The following is a 21,145-nucleotide window of genomic DNA, read 5'->3' on the forward strand; positions in this document are numbered from 1 at the left end:
CAGTTACTGTTTCTATAATTATAGAATAACTGAATGTGTGAATAACGTGTTATTTACTGTTTCGCGTAAGATAAATGAAACACATTTATTTGGATTTTGTCAATTTCTTGTTGTTTCTTGTACGACAAATTAAACAAAACACAACCGGAAGTGTGCAAAAATGATTGACACCTAAGTAAGCCAATTGAATCTTTACATAATTTCACAACATCCAATTATTTTCTAGACCACTGTAAAATAGGCGGAACCTCAGGGTATCATTTCCGCTTACTTTCCTTAGTAACCCGCATGGAAACAGATTTCTCTGTGTTTTGAGTTTCGGCGCCGATTACAGTAGTGAGGAATTAGCTTAAGTAAAAGCGAGTTTTAAAGCGTCTTTAGAGTAGGTCGTGGTATTTACATTACTCATTGATATAAATAACACAGCTATGAAAATCGAGGAGGTAAAAAGTACCACAAAAACTCAAAGGATCGCCTCGCATAGTCACGTCAAAGGACTCGGGCTCGACGAGGCCGGGAATGCTAAATCTACAGCATGTGGACTGGTGGGCCAGGAGGCTGCTAGAGAGGTACTGTCAAGTGCACTGCGTCGCCGTTAGTAGTCTATGTTTGAAATTAATTATCTTATAGTTATTTGTGATAGATTATTTAGCTCACTGTTGACAGTTTAATACGCCGTAAGCTAAAGCTGTTAGCAGCGATCACACTTTTTCATCCATTCATTAATTTCATTGATCAAATTTGAATTCTGTAATTTCCTTATTTTCGATCCTTATAGATTTTTTTTCATAAATGCATGACTTATTTCCTCAGCTGAACAGGTAGAAGTTACATAGATCTTTTTGCAGAGAAAGGCTTATGATTAGTGCATCATATCCCACATGAATGTTCCAGCATGTTTATATACATCATGTAGTATTCTCAGGGACGAAATTTTGATTTCAGAAGTGGGGGGGACACAGCAGGCTTGTGCGGATTTGGGGTGGGGGTGTTATGTAAAGACCCTTTGACACGTCACATGCCCATCTCAATAATTTTTCCATCCTCAATATATATATATATATATATATATATATATATATATATCAAAGTTAAAAAATGTACAACTCTATTATCATTAATATTTATTATCATTATTGAAGTGCAGTTTTGGCTGTTGACAATGGATAGGCCATTGTATTTATTGTTTTGGGTCTTTTTTTATTGTTTTTGGTGCAACATTTTCTAACAGGGAGTGAGATTCTTTTTTTTATTTAATTTTTGTTTGTTATTTTTATTCATTTAGAAGTTCTGGTTCTGGACATTTCAATGTTAAATGAAGGTTTATTTGTTGCATTTTAAAGGGTGTACTTGCATTATTATGATATATTAACATTATATTAGTGGTTATTTTGGTCTAGATAATGTTGACAATGATATCGTTTATCATCAACAATTTGTTGGACAAAATATCGTCCAGCAAAATTTGTTACTTTCCCAGGCCTAGTCAAAAGTATAAAAAGTATTTATACATAAACGGTCCCTCCTGAGATCTGGCCATTATTTCATTTGCTGTGTTAGAGGACATGCTGAACTAATGTTTTACACATGATCATCACCCTAACATTTGTCACAATGATCAATTTTATGTCTATCGTATCTTCATTATTTCAACCTCACCTGTGAGCCTCCAGCCTCTGCTCCATCTCCTCCAGGCTCTCGTCCTCCATCTCCTACAGCCTCTCCTGCTGTACCTTCACCGGTCTCTCCTCCTGCATCTCTGTCACTCACCTGAAAAAAAGATGCATGAACTATAAACAGTGGGAGATTTTGGAATGGAACAAACAGAAATATTTACAGGATGGTTCTAGTATGATTCACAATTATTATTAATATAATGTGTAAATTATTCATTACCAATTTGAGTGTATAAAAACATATTAAATATGTTTTTTCCCTTAAAAGTGTTTAAACAGTTGTTGCATTTCAACACACAAAAAATAAATGGAAAAAATAAGATAAATCTAATGAAAAGAGTACATCTTTGACATTAAGCTTAAAAAATCTGTTGACGATGATGATACTGTTCATTTTTCAGAGCTTTTTAATGTGAACATATACATTGCAATAGATAAGTTTACAACAAAGTTAAATGATAAAAGTTTTGAAGTTACACTTCTACTACTACTACTACTACTAGTAATAATAATCATGATAATAGTAATAATAATAATAAATAATAATAATTATAATAATACGAATAAATTGTGTCTGAGGAGTCAGTTATGTGGAGGAGATTAGTTTGTAAAAGTTAGTTTTGAGTATGTTTGTGAAGGAGGAGGTGAGTCTGAGCTTAATGCAGGGGTGTCACATGTTCCAACTTACGTTTTGACTTTGAAAGAAGTCTCTTATATCCACTTTCGTTTCTTGACATGCTGCCGCCTGGCTGTGCATAACTACCAAAGACTCACAAATGAACACTTATTCAAATGTTATATAATGGAAGCTGAGCTGAGCTCTGATATTACACAGCGTCTAGTTGACGATGTGACTCAGTACCGGTGTTCCCTAGCGGCTCCAAACTAGCAAAACAACGTGAGCACGTTCTGTTTACAACTTGAGTGACAGCAGCAACAGCCAATAATACGTTAGCAAGTATCAGCAGAGCCAATAGATTAGCTTTTGGGTGGGTCTAATAGGAAACCGGTTTCCGTTTCGGTCCTAGTGCTCAATCAAATCCATTTAATGGAGCGTAATATTGGTTTTGGACGGAAAAAAGTGAAGGGGACCGAAACTGCCTTTTGAAAAAGTGGGGGGGACATGTCCCACCCGTCCCCCCCCCAAAATTACGTCCCAGAGTATTCTAATATAATTTTGTGTTGGTAAAAAGCAAAGATCAGGATATTCTAGCACCGACAGCCACGACTTGTTTTTAATAACAAATACCACAGTTTTTAAAAGCGTTGTAGCATTTTGTAATTTCATTTATATCTTAATTAAAAACTAATAAAATGTCAGATCAAATTTAATAATAATACATTTAAAAAAGAAATACCATTGTTTGCAACATTTTCTTCTTTGAAATTTGATGCATTAAATAGGTTATGTTAGATAAGTTTGCACCACCTTTGCAACAGTAAGTAAATAAATGTTTTTAGGATTATTCAAATTTTTATTTCCGGTTTTTCTTTATGAAAGGTTTCAGCTGGTAAAAAATGTATGCATTTTTTGTTTTTGTTGTATTCATTTGTTTTGGGTTGTTTCACTGTACACTACATAATTGTAGATGATTATAAAATTGAACAACAGATCGGTCATTTCACCAAATGCACTCAAGTCAACTTTCTACTGGTGTGATTTGTTCCAAAACATGGTTTGAGGGGAAAAAGACTTTAATTAAAAATGGTTTTATATTTATATTCTGCACACTGATGTCTGAATAATTCCTCGTTTCAAAGACAAATTCTCAATCGTTTACAGAGAAAACACATGCAGCTTTAGGACGCTCCATCATTCCTCTTGATGTTCAGCAATATAAACAAACAACTGTCATTTTAGAAATACATGTAATAAATTACACAACTTTTTTTTTGTCCCTGGTAAAAAGTTTGTGAATATCACCAAAAGATATTTAGCTTGTTTTAACATTTACCACCTTATTCTTGTGGGTTTTCAGCAAAGCTGACTTTAATGATCACCAGATTACTTAAATTTTGTTTGTTTCCCATTTCATATCTGCTTTTTAAATGTGATTGTATTTGTTTTATACACACCCTTACACAGCTCTGGATAAACATCGTAGTGACACTCTCTCACTCTCTCTCTCTCTCTCTCTCTCTCTCTCTCTCTCTCTCTCTCTCTCTCTCTCTCTCTCTCTCTCTCTCTCTCTCTCTCTCTCTCTCTCTCTCTCTCTCTCTCTCTCTCTCTCTCTCTCTCTCTCTCTCTCTCTCTCCAGGCTTGTGGCATCATTGTTGAGATGATTCGCTCCAAAAAGATGGCAGGAAGGGCGGTTTTACTGGCAGGCCCACCCGGAACAGGAAAGGTTAGTGTGCAGCGTTTTAAAGTAGAGGTTGACCGATATTGGCTTTTCTATTGCCAATAGGTAAATGTCACAGTTAGCCGATGGCTGATTTGTGCTGCCGATATTTTGGACCGACTTTCATAGCCGATATCTAGACGTTTTCCACCTCATGTTTTTGCTAAATGTTACAAAAACAACAGCTGATGCACAAAACACTGAGTTTAACCAGCTGTTAAATCTTAATTTTGTGCACTGCTCGGTGTTCAAATCAGACATCTTACTAAAATAATCTAACAAATTAGTAAACTGACCAAGTCTTAAATATTAAAAACTGGTAGATTAGAAATCCTAGTTGAAAATATTTTTTGAGCATTTATTAGGAGATGTAATTCAGCAATCATGTAAACAAACAGTTAAATAAAATTGTGCAGCAGCACCAGGCTGCCCGGGGATGTGCCTGACTTTAACTCGGCTTTACTAAGGAGGTGTAACAGCCATCAGTGTGAATGTGTGTGTGAAGTGAATGGATGATTGATGCAAGTGCGGGTCATTTATCATTTATAAAAAAAATTGTAAATATCGTCCTGATAAATCGGTCTAACCGTAGTTTAAACAGTTTAGAGTTACCGTCTGAAACTGCACCAAGCATGGCTTTTGTTGTTATTGTTATTATGGTTATTGTGACTTCTGACCCCTGCAGACTGCCCTCGCTCTTGCTGTGGCTCAGGAGTTGGGAAACAAAGTGCCTTTCTGCCCCATGGTGGGCAGTGAGGTCTACTCCACTGAGATTAAAAAGACAGAAGTACTGATGGAGAATTTCAGGAGAGCAATCGGTGAGTGGAATCGGATTTATGAACTTAGTTATGCAGTTCATGGAGGAAATGATCAGACTTTTCGGACTTTTTCAGTATTGGGTTGAACTTCTGTTTTGATTTGAAGCAAAGGCAACTAGCTAAACATTAGCTGTGCTTGAGGTCAGAAACAAAGTTTCCTTGCAGCTTTAAGGAACTGAGTGAAAATGAAAAGAGAATGACTTGTTCTGTTGTGTTGCAAGGTGGCAGGTAGTGTCCAATTCATAGGGAGGGATTTATGTGGGAGACATGATGAAGGGAAGGGATTTGTCTGACTGCTGATAGTACCTGTCGAGTGGAGAGGAAATGGAGCTTAACTAGAAGCAGAGGTGGTCATCAGCACCCTTGCTCCACCCGTACAACAGCATCTGCAGCTTTTCATCACCTTGTCACTAACGGCTCTGCTGCACGGTCTGCTTTAAAAACCGCCCTCTGACCCTCAGCACAGAGGAGCAGGCACCTGTGCTGCTTACACGCCACTCTGTGTGGGAGTGTGATCATGTTACACTGAGTGATGCACTGGCATCACACACACACACACACGCACGCACGTTCTTTCCTGTAATAAAATCCATTATTTGGTCGTCTGAAAGATGTGAAGGCTTAGCCGATGCAGGAGCATAAAGACCTGATTGAATTCTCATTTTGAAGCGTGTCTGGGTCCGACTGTACCGCCGCTCTCCTTTAGGGCTGCGCATCAAAGAAACAAAGGAGGTGTATGAAGGCGAGGTGACGGAGCTGACTCCCTGTGAGACGGAGAATCCCATGGGCGGCTACGGGAAAACCATCAGTCACGTCATCATCGGGTTGAAGACGGCCAAAGGCACAAAGCAGCTGAAGGTCAGACTGGGGGTTCAAATCTGCATCTGTAGTTCTTTCATCACCGAGAGTCAAATAACCTGTTGCTGCTGACAGTTTTGTGTACAAACAGTGAGATGATGATTAGTAATGTAGATAAAGATGACTTAGAAGTGGTTTCCAGGTTTCTGGGTTAAAGATGAAAAATCCGTTTTCATTAGGCTGCATACTTGAGTTCTGTTATTACATTCTTATAGAAGTCCGATTTAATCAGTTTTGAACAAAATCATTAAATGTTGATGATGCTTTTGTGTTTGTTCAGCTGGATCCCAGCATTTATGAGAGTCTTCAGAAAGAGCGGGTGGAGGTGGGAGACGTCATCTACATCGAAGCTAACAGTGGAGCTGTTAAGGTAAATGGCATAACCATGGAAAACCGGTGCACTAAAACACACACACACACACACACACATACACACGTGCTAGTGACAAACTGGGTCACATCAACACATTAATGATTTATTTTTCTTTTTGATCATCTGCATTTTATTATAATTATTAGGTAAAAATTGTAAATGGCCTTTATTTAAATAGCACCTTCTATAGTTCTACAACCGCCCCGAGGTGCACAACAACACAATCAGCCATTCATCCATTCACACACACTTTCACACGCTGGTGATGAGCTATAATGTAGCCACAGCTGCCCTGAGGCACGTAAATCCTGTGTCTAGAAGGTTTTCTGCTTCAGAGTATAAATCTAGATCTTTATTACAGAAACATTTATGTCGGTAAAGTTTACTCATCTGATTCTAAGCAAATGTTTCACCAAAACACTGTAATCTCACATTGAGGACTTCCTCCTTAAAGTAACACCAGGCAGTTTCCTGCTCCCTCGCTCTACTGGTTGAAAAGTCATAAACAACCCTGCTGCAGCTAGCGCTAACAATGAGCTAACACTAGCATGAGCCAACTAATGCTAAAATAAACCATAAAGTATAAAGATCCACACTGTTGGAGAAAAATATTATTACTTACAAGTCCAGTAACAACAGAGCCAGGTCACCATCATTCCGTGATCCTGTAGCTTCCTTTAGCTCCCTCAAACTAGCATAGGCCATGCCGATGTTCACTCTGGTTGTAGCTCATTGCTTCACCTTCAACGACATTACTCTCTTACTTTTACTTCCAGGCTCCACCATGATGCCAACAGAAAAAAACAAACTTCTTCTCTTCTTCTTGTACTTTTTATTGATGATCGGCGAACTGAAAATGCTAATCGCTAGCATTACAGCTAACAGCCATAAAGCAGGTAAAGAGCGCTCCCTAGGACACCTACCCGCTCCACAAAACTATCTAGTGTGGTTTCTGGTTAGCCGAGGGCAGCAGAGTGGTGTCTAATATGAAACTGGACAAGTTTCTAACTCAACAATCACTGAGATCAATGTTAAAGTTCTAGTTTCAAGTTTAATAAACTCGTTAGTGTTACTTTAAGTTGCCCACTTTTTAAAAATCAACCCTTTGCATAAAAGAGGCACTTTTTGATTTATTAAAAAGCATCACGTGATGCCTTCTCCCCACTACAGCACAGTAACAGAAGTCTATTACCCCACTGGTTTTTGCTGTAAAAAGTTGTGATTATTATTCTATTTCTTTTCTGTCCACAATGAGAACTAAAAGTAAAGTAATGGCAGGAAATACTTTGATCATCTCAGACAAAAAGATCATCATAAAAACTGAGTGTAAATAATCTAATTATTCCTATTAGATCAAACGTGAGGGTTTTTGACCTCTTCAGTCCTTCATGGTGGCATTCTGCTTTCATCCTTCTCCAGTTCTTCTGTTCTCTGGAATGAACGTCTCTCGTTCTCACAACGATTCATGCTCCGTTTATCTGTACATCTCCCGTCATGCAGCAGGGCTTGTGGCCCGTGTTGACAGGCCGTGACGACGAATCTTTTAATCGATGCAGGTGGGCCGAGGCGCTCAGGGCGGCTGTAGTCAGACGGCAGCGGAGGAGGGCTGGCTGACACATTTGTTACTGTTGACAGCGATCTGATGAGCTGCCTCCTCAGTCCCTTTCATCCTTCTGCAGAGAGCTGGCAGCAGGAGCACACGCCCGCTCGGCCTCCTGCCTTTTGTTTCACTGATGTGATGCGAGTTAAGATTTTTGGTTAATGAGGTTGTTTTTGCAGAGACAAGGCCGCTGTGACACGTTTGCAACAGAGTTTGACCTGGAAGCAGAAGAGTATGTTCCACTGCCTAAAGGAGACGTCCACAAGAAGAAGGAGATTGTCCAGGACGTCACGCTGCACGATCTGGATGTTGCGAACGCTCGGCCGCAGGTACATGGCTGCTCTAATATTATAACCTTAATAATAATGATAAGTAATATTAGAGTAATCACACTGTCTGGTCCCAGGGAGGTCAGGATATTCTCTCCATGATGGGACAGCTGATGAAGCCCAAAAAGACAGAGATCACAGGTAGGATGGCGAAATCGGACCGTTCACCTGAGCTGAACATCACGGCGTCTGACATTCGGTTCTGTCTCCAGACAAGCTCCGCACTGAGATCAACAAGGTAGTCAACCGCTACATAGACCAGGGCGTGGCTGAGCTGGTACCCGGGGTGTTGTTCGTGGACGAGGTGCACATGCTGGACATTGAGTGCTTCACGTATCTCCACCGCGCCCTGGAGAGCAGCATCGCCCCCATCGTTGTGTTTGCCTCCAACAGAGGGAACTGTTTGATCAGGTGAGACGGGTCAAAGGAGCGGATGTAAACGTGAACAACGGTTACAGATTATAATCTTTTTATTTCTTTACCAGGGGGACGGAGGACATCAGCTCTCCACACGGAATTCCTCTGGACCTGCTGGACAGAGTCATGATCATCCGTACCATGATGTACACGCCGCAGGAAATGAAGCAGGTGAGTCTGGGAGTCGCTGTTGGATTGGTGGCTTGTCATAAGCTCGGTGGCTCTAATCAGGCTGCTGTTGTCAGATTATTAAGATCCGAGCTCAGACGGAGGGGATCAACGTCAGCGAGGAGGCTCTGACACATCTGGCCGAGATCGGAACCAAGACTACCCTCAGGTACCTTCTTTGTTCTGGAGCTGGTCTAAATAACCGCCATGATGCACGTTTTTCAAATCTTAGAATCTTCTCCCAGTTTGTTTCTACTTTTATAATATTTCTCATTTGCTCCCAGGTACGCCGTCCAGCTGCTGACGCCAGCCAGCCTTCTGGGCCGCGTTCAGGGAAAAGAAACCGTGGAGAGGGAGCAGGTGGAGGAAATTAACGAGCTGTTCTACGACGCCAAGTCTTCAGCAAAAATCCTCCAAGACCAGCATCACAAGTTCATGAAATAAGATTTACCGACCCTTCCACAGATCGGGCGTGTTTCCGTTGAGTTCTTGTCACTGACCGTTGTAGTTCTGTTCAAATAAATGCTAAATTTTACTTTTTTTTTTTTTGTTCTTTAAATTTTTTGGAATAAAATCAAAAAAGCACATACTGTCTTGGTTTCTTTAATATGTCTCACATAAAACACTTGACACTTGTTGCGTGACCTGATTTTTTAAATTCTCACAATTATAACTAAATCTAAAAAGTTGTGAGATTACCGTTGTAGGGTTGGGCATCGATTGGAACCGGTGTAATCGCTCAACGTTTTTTTATTTCGATTCCTAGAATGCCGACGGAAGAGGAATCCGCGGCCGATCTCTGTGAAAAATAAACGTGATCTGCAAATTGTGATCAACGCTTTTCAGAGCTGATCACACCATCTGTGTGTGTGTCTGCCGAACTTTTACTCCGTAATGTAAACTTTAATTCCTGCAGCGTAGAGGAAACTTGTTAAATACGTCAACACGGTGGATTTCATAGAAGCTCTGTTCATAGAACAAACTGTGGACGGTGTGAGGTGAGTTTGTCTTACTGCAGAAATAAAAACACACATCAGCAGTCAGACACGTGAGCGTCAGAAGGCTGAACAATAACCTGTAGAATAATTAAAGTCATCATGCTAGAGCAGCTTCTCTGTGGTGGACCACACCAGCTTTTGCCACATTAAATAATAATAAATCACACACAAAGTTGTGAACATTTTAATTTCCTTTTTGAACCATTTCTGTTGAGAGTTTTAATGTTTAAAATCTGTTAGATTGTTACTGACAGCAGCTACATTTAAGTTTCACTTCATGTTCTGACTGAATGCTGCTGCAGCATGGAGGTGTAGTTCTCAGTCATCCTGGACATGATCATCCTGAGAGTTGTAGCTGAAAACAGCTGCACGTTTCTGGATGTGTTGGAGACATTTGGCCTCTCATCCCAGAGGCTTCTTCCAGACTTTGGTTGTGGTCAGAAACAAACACACTGGTTGTGCTGCAAGTCTTTTTCTTTTTTTTCCCAAAACATGTTTCTGTCTAAATGAAGGTGATGTTATTGTTCATAGAATTAGAATCCATGTTGAAGTTAAGAGTATTTCATCAAGTAGGACCTGTGGTTAGCTAGCTCATGTAAAGCATGTCATGTCTTCAAAGAATCGGAATCGAAACGAGGAATTTGAATCGGAATCGTTCAAAATCAAACGATGCCCAACCCTAGAGATTAGCGAGGAATCTTTTTACCCTGACCTGAACCGTGGTAGACCGTTAGACTAGATCATGAAAACTAATCCATAAAGGAAAAAACTAATTTAACGCATTCAGTCACATTTCATCCTTCAAGCTAAATTTCACAGAAGCTGAATGAAACCAGGAAGAAGCTGATCCATGGACGTAATTTTCAGTGGCGTGTCCAGATCTTTTAAAATGGGGTGGCCCAGGTGAGGCACAACTTTGTGCATGGGTGGCACCAATGGTTATGCTTTTTGTTGTTTTACCCCCAAGCCTTTTGTGGACAATGAAAAGCCTATTTAAAGGTAAATTAGTGTGGTGGCACCTGGGGTGGCCAGTTAGATTCCAAGGGTGGCATGTGCTACCCCAGGCCACCCCCTGGACACGCCCCTGGTAATTTTCACTTTAGAATTGTGTGTGTGTGTGGGGGGGGGGGGGGGGGATCTTTACAGTATGCTCTAATGGGAAACAGGCTTCAACACAAACAGTTGTTTTCTGCTTGGTCCGAGAGCTCAACCAGTGTCAATTTAATATAGAGTGATATTGTTTTTTGATGGTAAAAAGTGCAGGGGTCAAAACTTGACTCCCCCCAACAAAAATATTACGTCCATGAGCTGATCTGAACGTGGAGTTCGGTCCGGTTCTGGGTGTTTCCCCTCTACTTCCTGACGGGTCGAGCTGAGCGAGTGTTGAAAACCGTCTCTGCTCCTGACCTCGCTCCACTGAACACGGAAGGAGCAGCTTTACCCATTTTCTCTGCAGAGGAGAAGAATGAAAGATCAGGAGATGAAACAGCAGACCATCAAAGGACTGCTGGTCTGACTGGAACCCTCTCCTCTATATGGTGTGGAAACTCTCTCTCTCTCACACACACACACACACACACACACACACACACACACACACACACACACACACACACACACACACACACACACACACACACACACCCTGAATGTGCACCACACTTAGAAAACATCTGTGTCTCTATCTCCTACAGTCTGTGTCCAGTGGTTACATCTACATGAGCCTTCTCACCACACTCCTCCATCACTTCAAAGGTTTTGCTCTTCGCAGCCTCAGAAGAACCAAGTTTGGTCTTTGCTTCAGTCAGATCTTCTTCTTTAACAGCAGGACGCTGCATGTGGACGTCCTCCTGAACCGGCTGAAGGACAGAAACGTGAGACATTCTCCACACATCTGTAACTAAATATAAAAGACAACTTGACTCTGATCTTACTTGAGACATGACGGCTGAGTAGATGAAGGTAATCTTCTCTTTCAGTGGGTTGTTTTTGTCTTCTCCAGCTGCTTCCCTTCAGGACGCTCACGTTTATAAACAATCTGGCAGCGATTTTCCCAGTGGACAATAAATCTGTTCCTGTGAACGAACTCCTCCTATTTTCTGTCTTTTTTTTTTTCAGACTCTTCTGCTGTTTCTTTATGAAACGATGAGATCATAACCAACCCTGACACGGGAGTTAGATACACAAAATGAGTTTTTGCCCTAAACTTGCTGATAAACATCTGTTAAAAACAAGCTAAGAGTGAACTAAACAAACAACAAAAGAGGAATGCTCCTCCTGCTCATTATTACTCATGATGACATTATTTAAGCCATTAAGAGCCTAGAAACACAGCAGCAACCAGCTCAGTGGACAGACTGTAAAACTACATGTCAACAAATCAAAATTAAATCCCTGCTGGAAAACGGGAGACGTCAGTGTTGGGTTCATGAATACTTTTAGAATATTTTGAAATTCCTTTCAAACTCATAGATTACTTTTATGTTGCAACGTTGTTTGGTGGTTTTATTTTCTGCATCTTTCCAACGTCCTAACTGTACAAAGATGAACAGATAAGTTGATTTCCTGATTCTCTATAATCATGTTTCAAATCCTCATCCAAGCAAAGCTGGTGTGTATTTGGTGTACCTGGGATGTTTTACACCTGCATGGAATTGCTGCTGCTCAAAAGGTTTGGGATCATTTGGAAATGTTTTTCAAGGAAACGTCTGGAGTGAAAATATAGCAAATGAGCTGGACACGCAGATGTTTAATTTAAGGTTTTTTATCAGAAAAACATGTTTTGCAGCGAGACCAGCCTGCAGACCTGAGGAACATCTCCAGAGACTGCTAGATGCTCCACGCCGGTCAGAATTATGACTGATTTATTATTTTAAAAAAAAACGATCTGAAGCTGCTCCAAACACTGAACAGCTTTCCTTTTTTAACGTCAGGCTGGCAGGCCTCTAAAGGAAATTCTTCCACTCTGTTATTTTGAGTATGTAAACAGATAACTGCTAACACTTGTGGCACCAAGCTAATGTCAGTCAGTAAAAATGATATAATTTGATTTTTGGAACCACCCAGCATTAGAAAACAAAAGTCTTTCACTTCTGTTAATACTTACCCAGACCTCGAAAAGACGAAAAACCCGTTTTTCTAAGATTTTATCAAAAACCTATTACAAGAAAAACATTTTAGCAAAACATGTTAAAACTTTCTAAATAAGAACTCAAATACAAACTGGTTCAAATCCCAGCTTCTTCCCAAGCATGAGTGGGGATTCTCCAGGTGCTCCGCTTTCGTCCCACAGACCAAACACATGCGTGTTAGGTACTGCATCCATAAGCTGCTTTGGGTAAAAGCACCTGTCAAAAAAACTCACTCAGCTGACTCTCCATTTTTAATGGATGCTGATAAAAAACCATCAGTTTACACCAATTTGTCTCGGTTTTCTCGTGCAATTTGTGTCTGTAACAAAAAATCTTCTACGTTCACCTTTAAATCAGGATTAGGATCTGAAAACGTTTGGAATGTTTTCATTTTAACACACAGGGATGTTGCAGAGCAAACACACAGACACGCAACAACGCCTTATGAAAATAAAGGTTTTCTCAGGAATTTTCTCCTGTCTTTCATAGTCGGTAGCTCTTAACCGGTAGCTGTTCTGTCCGCAGATGTGTCAGGTGTTCGTTTTTCTGATTTTAAGCATGTTTCTTTCTGTATCTCGGCAACAGCTGAGTCTTCACAAACTGAATCAGCTGAGTTTCTGTGAAAAGAACAGCGGCGATGACGAGAAGCAGACACACGCCTCCCACTCCCACGTGGACGACGCGGAGCAACCAGCCACGGTCGCAGCACAGAAGAGCCTGAAACGAGAATAAAAAATTATTTAGATGAATAACTGTAAAAATGATTCAATCTTTAAAGATTTTTTCTGGTACCTCGGACACAGCTGTGACAGCTGCAGCAACACAGAGGGAAACTACTACAAGAGGAGAAGGCAAGAGGCCTCGCAGAGGTTTCCACCGACTCAGCTCGAAGTAACGGTGGATGTAAAGACAGCTGTGTAAAATACGAAGGCCCATGTTGAGGCAGTTTGCCAGGATGAAGCCGACGCCGCCGGCCCACCAGGTCAGCAAGTAGGACAGGACGAGAAAGGACACAGACAGAGCCAACATCACCAGGTTATACCTGAGGGCAGAACAGCGTTACATCCCAGGTTACATGCAGAGTGAGGATTACACATCTGCCTTTTCAACATTCTTACTTGTCCACCTCTTCTTGGCTCATGGCAGCAAATACGAAGCACTCCGTTACACCGTTTACAGCCAGCAGGAGGACGTAGCAGCTGTAGCATCGCAGCAAGCTGGGCCCTTTAAAAAACTAGGTTAAAAAATATGGTGCGGTATGGGGGCCAAAATTAAGACTACTGCCCAGCAGCAGGAGGCTATATAAATTCCGAAGCAAACTACTGATCTGATTAATGATAAGCTGGCGCCGGTAACTGAGAGTCTGGCGCTGCTTACTGAGGAATAGCACCTTTACCGGCGTTACTAATAGATACGCTAGGGACTAGCAGCCCTCGGCTGGTTATTGACTGGTTCACACACTCCCTCTGCTGTCTATTAGCATGGATAGGCTAACGTTAGCCTGGACGGGCTGGTGTTAGCATTGGAGAGCTTTGCCATTAGCGTGCCTAGGCTGGCCTCTAGATGGATTTCCTACCTCCTCGATGGACCATTAGCATGGATAGGCTGGCGTTAGCATCGGAGAGGCTAGCCATTAGCTTGCCTAGGCATGCCACTAGCTGGATTTCCTATGCCCTTGACGGAACTTAAGCATGGATAGGCTGGCATTAGCATAGAAGAGGCTAGCCATTAGCATGTCTCGGAGAGTCACTAGTCAGCTAGTGGCCAGCCTAGGCACGCTTATGGCTAGCCTCTCCAATGCTAACACCAGCCCGTCCAGGCTAACGCTAGCCTATCCATGCTAATAGACAGCAGAGGGAGTGTGTGAACCAGTCAATGACCAGCCGAGGGCTGCTAGTCCCTAGCATATCTATTAGTAACGCCGGTAAAGGTGCTATTTCTCAGTAAGCAGCGCCAGCCTCTCAGTTACTGGCGCCAGCTTATCATTAATCAGGTCGGTAGTTTGCTTCGGAATTTATATAGCCTCCTGCTGCTGGGCAGTAGTCTTAATTTTGGCCCCCATACCGCGCCATAATATCGCCATAAAAAAATAGATTGCATACACGACATACGCCACAATGCTTCTGGTGTCTGTGTTGCACTTGTACCTGCCCCACTGCTTAGCAGAGTGCCACCATAAATATCCAGAGCCAAGTGAGAGTAGGCGTATCCAAACACTGTGATAATCAGACCAATAACCAGCACCAGCTTCAGTAAACACTCCAGAACCTCTGCTGCAACGGCTACTTCTTCCTGCAAATACACAAGAGGTCAAGTAAAAAAAAAAAAAAGATTGTCATATTATTTCTAAAACGTGTTTACTCCTGAAGTTCACACCTGTTTTTGATTTCTGACATCACGCCCTCTCTCCAGCACTTTGGCAAAAAAGATGTAGAAGCTTTCCTCGATGGGTAGAAAGATGAAGCGTGCCACCATGGAGCCCAGGTTGTTGACGATGTCGTAAACGCCCTGGTCTCCGAAGCTGAGGACGTTCAAGAAGGTCATGACGTAGCGCTCGCCTTCTGTCAGGATCTGCTTCAGGAAGGACTGTTTAAAGAAGCTCCATGTGAGCCGGGCGACAGGCCAGTCTACCAGGGGCTTTAAACACAGCAAAAGGATTAATAAAATCACTAATGCACCAAAAAAAAAAAACATGTCACACTTTTAGATTTATAACCTCTCCATCAGCTCTGTGAGGCAGCAGATCCGCAGCACCATGAAGCGGGAAACGCGTCTTCGCTGCCTCTTCAGACCCCAAGAAACAGAGGAAGTAAACAGCGTAGGATAATACCAGGAGTCCTGTGTACACCAACTGAAATAAGAACACATTTTAACATCAGTTGCTAAATATCTAGAGGAGTTTTTGCAGATGTCAGATTCTTACATGAGCAGCAGAAAAGATGTAAAGACCCCATTCTCGGGCGAACACCACCAGCACCACAGTCACGCTGCACTTAGCCACCATGGCCAAACTCTCCGCCACCACTTTCAGCCGCACAAACATGTGTGCTTGAGCCAGGACCCAGAGGGGCTCGGCCAGGAGCTCCTGCACTCCTGACAGAGCAAACATCACCACGGCTGGCCCGTAGTAAGGGATGGTCTGGACATCTGGGACCTCCAGGAGCCACAGCCACACGCAGCCAAGTAGGATGGCCCATAACACACCAAGAGGCACCCTGAGGATTCAAACACAAATACCTGACTGATGAACTGATGATAAACATAAACAAAACCACTGTCATTCTGTTTTCTCACGTCAGCCACAGGAGGTTAATAATTTGTCTCCAGCTGCGGTTTGTCCCTGAATCTCCACTCAGACAGGCTCTCCTGAAAGCCTCTCTGGATAAAAACACTAATGTAGAGTACAGTAGTGTGAGCCTGTAGTGTAAAGACACACAAACACTGGTTACAGCAGCCAGAGCTGTGAAATCCCGCAGCAGTTTGCTCTTCCTGGTGTTCTGACAGTCTTCACCTGACGTTGACCACCCCGATCAGCTCTTTGGACACAAACCGCAGCGTGAACGCGTTCAGAAGGAAGGTAAGAACACGGAACATCACCTGGGATTAAACCAGATAAAACTGTTAGGACATTCACAAACCAGTGCAACATCCTACTTACGTCATTATTTACCTGCAGCAGAACATTGTACGAAGCTAAAGTGGAGGCATTCTTCAGTATGTCCTGAGAGCTCATGTTGGACTCAGTTTAAAAAAACGTTCGTCAGGAACGAGGCTGACCAACAAAAAGCTGTTTTCTACAACGTAAAAACATTATAGAAACATTCTATAGTCATTATGAAGGTATAACTATTGAAAACAACAGCCCTTTAGCCCTGAGAGGCACGTAGTTTAGCAGTGAAGTCTGAGTACTTCCGTACACATTGGACAGACGCACGGTGCGTGGTGACGTAATACATTGTCCACGTGATCACCGCCAGATGGCGCACTTCACCTAGTAAAATAGTTGAATAGAGTAGACCAGGTCTATTCAAGTTCGGGCCTCGAGGGCAGGTATCCAGCACGTTTTAGTGGTTTCTTTGCTCCAACACACTAGATTCAGTGGTCGAGTCACCTGTGCAGCAGCTCATCAGGCTCTGCAGAAGCCTGTTAATCATCTGCTGATTGAAATCAGGTGTGTTGAAGCAGAGTTAAAATAAAAACATGCTGGATACCGCCCGGCCTTCGAGGCTCGGAACTGAATAGCCCTGGAATAGACCATTGATCCTACAGTGGGGTGATTCACTTGCTACAGCAGCACACACACTTAGAAAAAAGGAAGAAGAAAATAATACGATTACAGGCAAACACGCAAAGGCAGTAAACTAGTGGGGAACCCTGGTTCATCGAGGGCCGCTATCCAGCATATTTTAAAGTTTCAACCCTGCATCATCACACCTGATTTCAATCAGCAGGTGCAGGCTTCTGCAGAGCCTGATGAGCTGCAGAACAGGTGAATTAACCACTGAATCAGAAGTGTTGGAGCAAAGACATGCAGGATACCAGCCCTCGAGGACCAGGGTCCCCTACGCCTGCGAGTAAACTATCATTGTAACCTTCAACCACTGAAAACAACAAATAAAAAGGAAGCTATTGCACAAGTGTTGCACACATACTGAATATTGCATTGATGTTATTGCTTAACAGGATAATGCCAGTACCAGTTAAACTGAGGAGTTACACACTCTTACTTTAGAGGGGATGAATGACCTACGGTAGCGTTCTGGGATGTCTCTGTCTGCCTCAGAAGAAGCTGTCCATGGCCTCCACTGTGGAGTGGGTGGGAGGGGTTTTCCAAGATGGAGCTCCCCAGCATCCTCTTTTCACACATCTCCTCAAATGTGTTTGTTTGTTCTGAGAATCACTGAGTACAGGTACATTTACTAAAAGTTATTTCTAAATAACAATGTTAAAATAATATTTAACCAAAAAATCAAACTGATCTCTAATAATTTACAAATGTTATTGAAAATGAAGTTACATCTGTAGTTACTGAAGTGTATGTGAAACCATGAGCAATATTACTTGTTAGAATTTTACCTGGTGTGAGTTAAAATGAACAAAACAGATTTTAAACTGCCGGGAAAGGGTGAATTGCCAACTCCGGGTTGGGGGAGAGGTCCTACCTCAAGTGGAGGAGTTTAAGTATCTCGGGGTCTTGTTCACGAGTGAGGGTAGGAGGGATCGGGAGATCGACAGGCGGATTGGTTCAACGTCTGCAGTGATGCCGCTCCTCCGGATTGAAAGGAGTCAGTTGAGGTGGTTTGGGCATCTGGTCAGGATGCCTCCTGGACGCCTCCCTGGGGAGGTGTTTCAGGCATCTCCTGCCGACAGGAGGCCCCCGGGTCGACCCAGGACATGTTGGAGAGGTTACATCTCCAATCTGGTCCGGGAACGCCTTGGGGTCCTGCCGGAGGAACTGTTGGAGGTGGCTGGGGAGAGGACGGTCTGGAGCTAGTTGGGATGCTGCCCCCGTGACCCGGACCCGGTTAAATGGAGGAAGACGGCGACGACGATGATTTTAAACCGTAATCATTTTGAAGCTGAAAGAGTTGTTTTCTTAAAACTAGCAAGTTTAAATTGCTCTTCTTTGGGTGTTACCAAGTCGGATATTCAATGTGGTTAATTTGCAAATTCAAATTAATGATGGGGCAGAAGTCTCCATTCATGATTAGAAAAAAATAATTAAATAAATAAATGTGTGTGTGTGTGTGTGTGTGTGTGTGTGTGTGTGTGTGTGTGTGTGTGTGTGTGTGTGTGTGTGTGTGTGTGTGTGTGTGTGTGTGTGTGTGTGTGTGTGTGTGTGTGTGTGTGTGTGTGTGTGTGTGCGCCATCCATCCATCTATTTTAATCCACTTATCTGGGATCGGGCCACAGGGGGCAGTAGCCTGAGCACAGAGGTCCAGACGTCCCTCTCCCCAGCCACTTGGGCCAGCTCCTCTGGGGTGATCCCACGGCAATCCCTGGCCAGTTGAGAAACATAGTCCCTTCCAACGTGTCCTTGGTCTTCCCTTGGGTCACCTCCTGGTTGGACATGTCCGGAAAACCTCACCAGGGAAAGGTCCAGGAGGCATCCTGACCAGATGCATGAGCCACCTCAACTGGCTCCTCTCGATATGGAGGATCAGCAAATCTGCTCCGAGCCCCTCCTGGATGACCTAGTCCGGAGAGCCTAGACACCCTGCAGAGAAAAGTAATTTGTATCCACGATCTAATTCTTTCAGTCACTACCAAAAGCTTGTGACCATTGAAGAGGGTGAAATGCATCAACCTTTAAATTGAGAGCTTTGCCTTCCGGCTCAGCTTCACCACCACAGACCAGTACAACGGCTGCATCACTGAAGATGCAGCACCAATCCACCAATTGGTCTCGATCTCGTGAACAAGACCTCGATATACTTAAACTCCTCCACTTGCAGCAGGACCTCATCCCTGAACCAGTGTAGGCATTCTACCCTTTTCCAACTCAAGACCATGGTCTCGGATGTAGAAGTGATTATCATTCCAGCTGCTCCACACTCGGTTGCAAACCGCTCCAGTGAAAGCTGGAGATCATGCTCTGATGAAGCCAATAGGACCACATCCTATGCAAATGGCAAAGACCTGATTATTACACCATCAAAACGGATCTCCCCAACACCTTGGCTCTGCCTAGAAATCCTGTCCATAAAAGTTATGAACAGAATCGGTGACAAAGGGCAGCTTTTGCGGAGTCCAACTGTCACCAAGAATGATTCCGACTTACTGTTGACAATGCGGACCAAGCTCTGACACTGTTGTACAGGGACCTAACCGCCCATAACAAGGGGTTTGGTGGTACCCCATACTCTCAGAGTACCCCCCACAGGTCCCCCAAAGGGACACAATCAAACGCCTTCTCCAAAGCACATGCAGATTAGTTGGGTGAACTCCCAAGCACCCTGCAGGACCCCCCTAAGTGTATAGAGCTGGTCCAGTGTTCCATGGCCAGGACAAAAACCACATTACTCCTCCTCCATTCTGAGGTTTTACAATCCAATGGACCCTCTTCTCCAGAATCCCTGAATAGGCCTTACTATGGCTCAGGAGTGTGATCCTCCTGTAGTTAGAACACACCCCGTGGTCCCCCTTTTTAAATAGGGGGACCACTGCCCTGGTCTGACAATCTATGCCCCCGATGTCCATGCGATATTGCAGAGCAGCGTCAACCAACACAGGCCTACAACATCCAGATTCTTAAGGAAGTCCAGGCAGATCTTTCACCCATGGGTCCTTGCCATTAAGGAGCTTTTTGACCACCTTTGTGACTTCAGCCCCAGAGATTGAATGCTCACCCCAAAGAGCCCAGATTAAGCTTCCTCACTGGAAGATGTGTTGGTGGGATTGAGGAGGTCACCTACTGATCCACGACAGGCACCAATGACCCTGCGGTCACAGCTGTGGTCAGTTACCTTGACAATGGAGTCAGGGAACATGGCCCACTTGGACTCAATGTATCCCGCCTCTCCAGGATGCTTGCAAACTTTGTTCTAAGGTGGAAATTGTAGCTCCTTCTCACAGAAGACTGATAGATGTTCCCAGCAGACCCTCACTATATGTTTAGGTCTGCCAGGTCTGACTGGCATCCTCCCCCATCATTGAAGCCAACTCACCACCAGGTAGTGGTCAGTTGACAGCTCTGCCCCTTTCTTCATCCGAGTGTCCAAGACATGCGGCTGCAGATCAGATGAAACAACAACAAAGTTGATCATTGAGCTGCGGCCTAAGGTATCCTGGTGCCAAGAGCAAATATGGACAACTTTATGCCTGAACATGATGTTCATTATGGACAATCCATGACAAGCACAGAAGTCAAATAAAAAAATGTAAAAAAAAAAAAACACTGCTTAGATTCAGACCAGGGTTCCTCCCAAACACACCTCTCTCTCTCACTGTTATTGCCCATGTGAGCGTTACAGTCCCCTAGAACGAGGGAGTCACCAGAAAGAGCGCTTTTCGGCACCCCCTCCAAGGACTCCAAAAAGGGTGGGTAGTCGCATCTGCATTTTGGTGGATAAACACATACCACAGTCAGGACCCGTCCCCCCACACAAAGGCAGAGGGAGGATACCCTCTTGTTCACTGGGGTAAACTCCAACGCACAGTCACCAAGATGGAGGGCAACAAGTATGCCCACCCTGGCTTGACGCCTCTCACTGGAAACAACTCCAGAGTGGTAGAAAGTCCAACTCCTTTCAAGGAAACTGGTTTCGGAGTAAGAGCCATGCGTCGAGGTGGGTATGACTGTATTTAGCTGGAACCTCACACACAAACTCCGGCTCTTTCCCCACCAGAAAGGTGACGTGTACCGGGAGATAGCTTCTGTAGCCGAGGATCAGACCGCCAGGGTTCCTAGGGTTACCATCCAATAGTTTGTTGCTTTC

At 43.3% G+C, this 21,145-nt stretch overlaps 3 protein-coding genes across 3 annotated transcripts; 1 reads left to right on the forward strand and 2 right to left on the reverse strand.

Annotated features, from left to right (window-relative positions):
- Window positions 1–294: 294 nt before the first annotated feature.
- Window positions 295–9,165, forward strand: ruvbl1 (RuvB-like AAA ATPase 1). Its single transcript, XM_015959781.3, has 11 exons — window positions 295–569; window positions 3,935–4,021; window positions 4,701–4,833; window positions 5,540–5,691; window positions 5,972–6,061; window positions 7,844–7,993; window positions 8,071–8,134; window positions 8,206–8,404; window positions 8,479–8,581; window positions 8,656–8,747; window positions 8,863–9,165. The coding sequence occupies exons 1-11, from the start codon at window positions 429–431 to the stop codon at window positions 9,020–9,022; spliced, it is 1,371 nt and encodes a 456-aa protein (XP_015815267.3). The 5' UTR covers window positions 295–428; the 3' UTR covers window positions 9,023–9,165.
- A 1,519-nt stretch (window positions 9,166–10,684) lies between these two features.
- On the reverse strand, window positions 10,685–11,648 carry mustn1a (musculoskeletal, embryonic nuclear protein 1a). The gene is made up of 3 exons (XM_015959779.3): window positions 11,511–11,648; window positions 11,309–11,435; window positions 10,685–11,026 (listed from the first exon to the last, which is right to left on the reverse strand). Exons 1-3 carry the CDS (start codon window positions 11,517–11,519, stop codon window positions 10,929–10,931), a joined length of 234 nt encoding a protein of 77 aa, XP_015815265.1. The 5' UTR covers window positions 11,520–11,648; the 3' UTR covers window positions 10,685–10,928.
- A 1,297-nt stretch (window positions 11,649–12,945) lies between these two features.
- rft1 (RFT1 homolog) lies at window positions 12,946–16,600 on the reverse strand. The gene is made up of 10 exons (XM_015959777.3): window positions 16,378–16,600; window positions 16,219–16,304; window positions 16,002–16,124; window positions 15,631–15,922; window positions 15,424–15,558; window positions 15,084–15,344; window positions 14,855–14,999; window positions 13,826–13,931; window positions 13,500–13,749; window positions 12,946–13,424 (listed from the first exon to the last, which is right to left on the reverse strand). The coding sequence occupies exons 1-10, from the start codon at window positions 16,438–16,440 to the stop codon at window positions 13,260–13,262; spliced, it is 1,626 nt and encodes a 541-aa protein (XP_015815263.1). The 5' UTR covers window positions 16,441–16,600; the 3' UTR covers window positions 12,946–13,259.
- Window positions 16,601–21,145: the final 4,545 nt, after the last annotated feature.

This window comes from Nothobranchius furzeri, chromosome 3 (genome assembly GCF_043380555.1).
Source record: "Nothobranchius furzeri strain GRZ-AD chromosome 3, NfurGRZ-RIMD1, whole genome shotgun sequence".
In the NCBI taxonomy this organism is placed as follows: domain Eukaryota; kingdom Metazoa; phylum Chordata; class Actinopteri; order Cyprinodontiformes; family Nothobranchiidae; genus Nothobranchius; species Nothobranchius furzeri.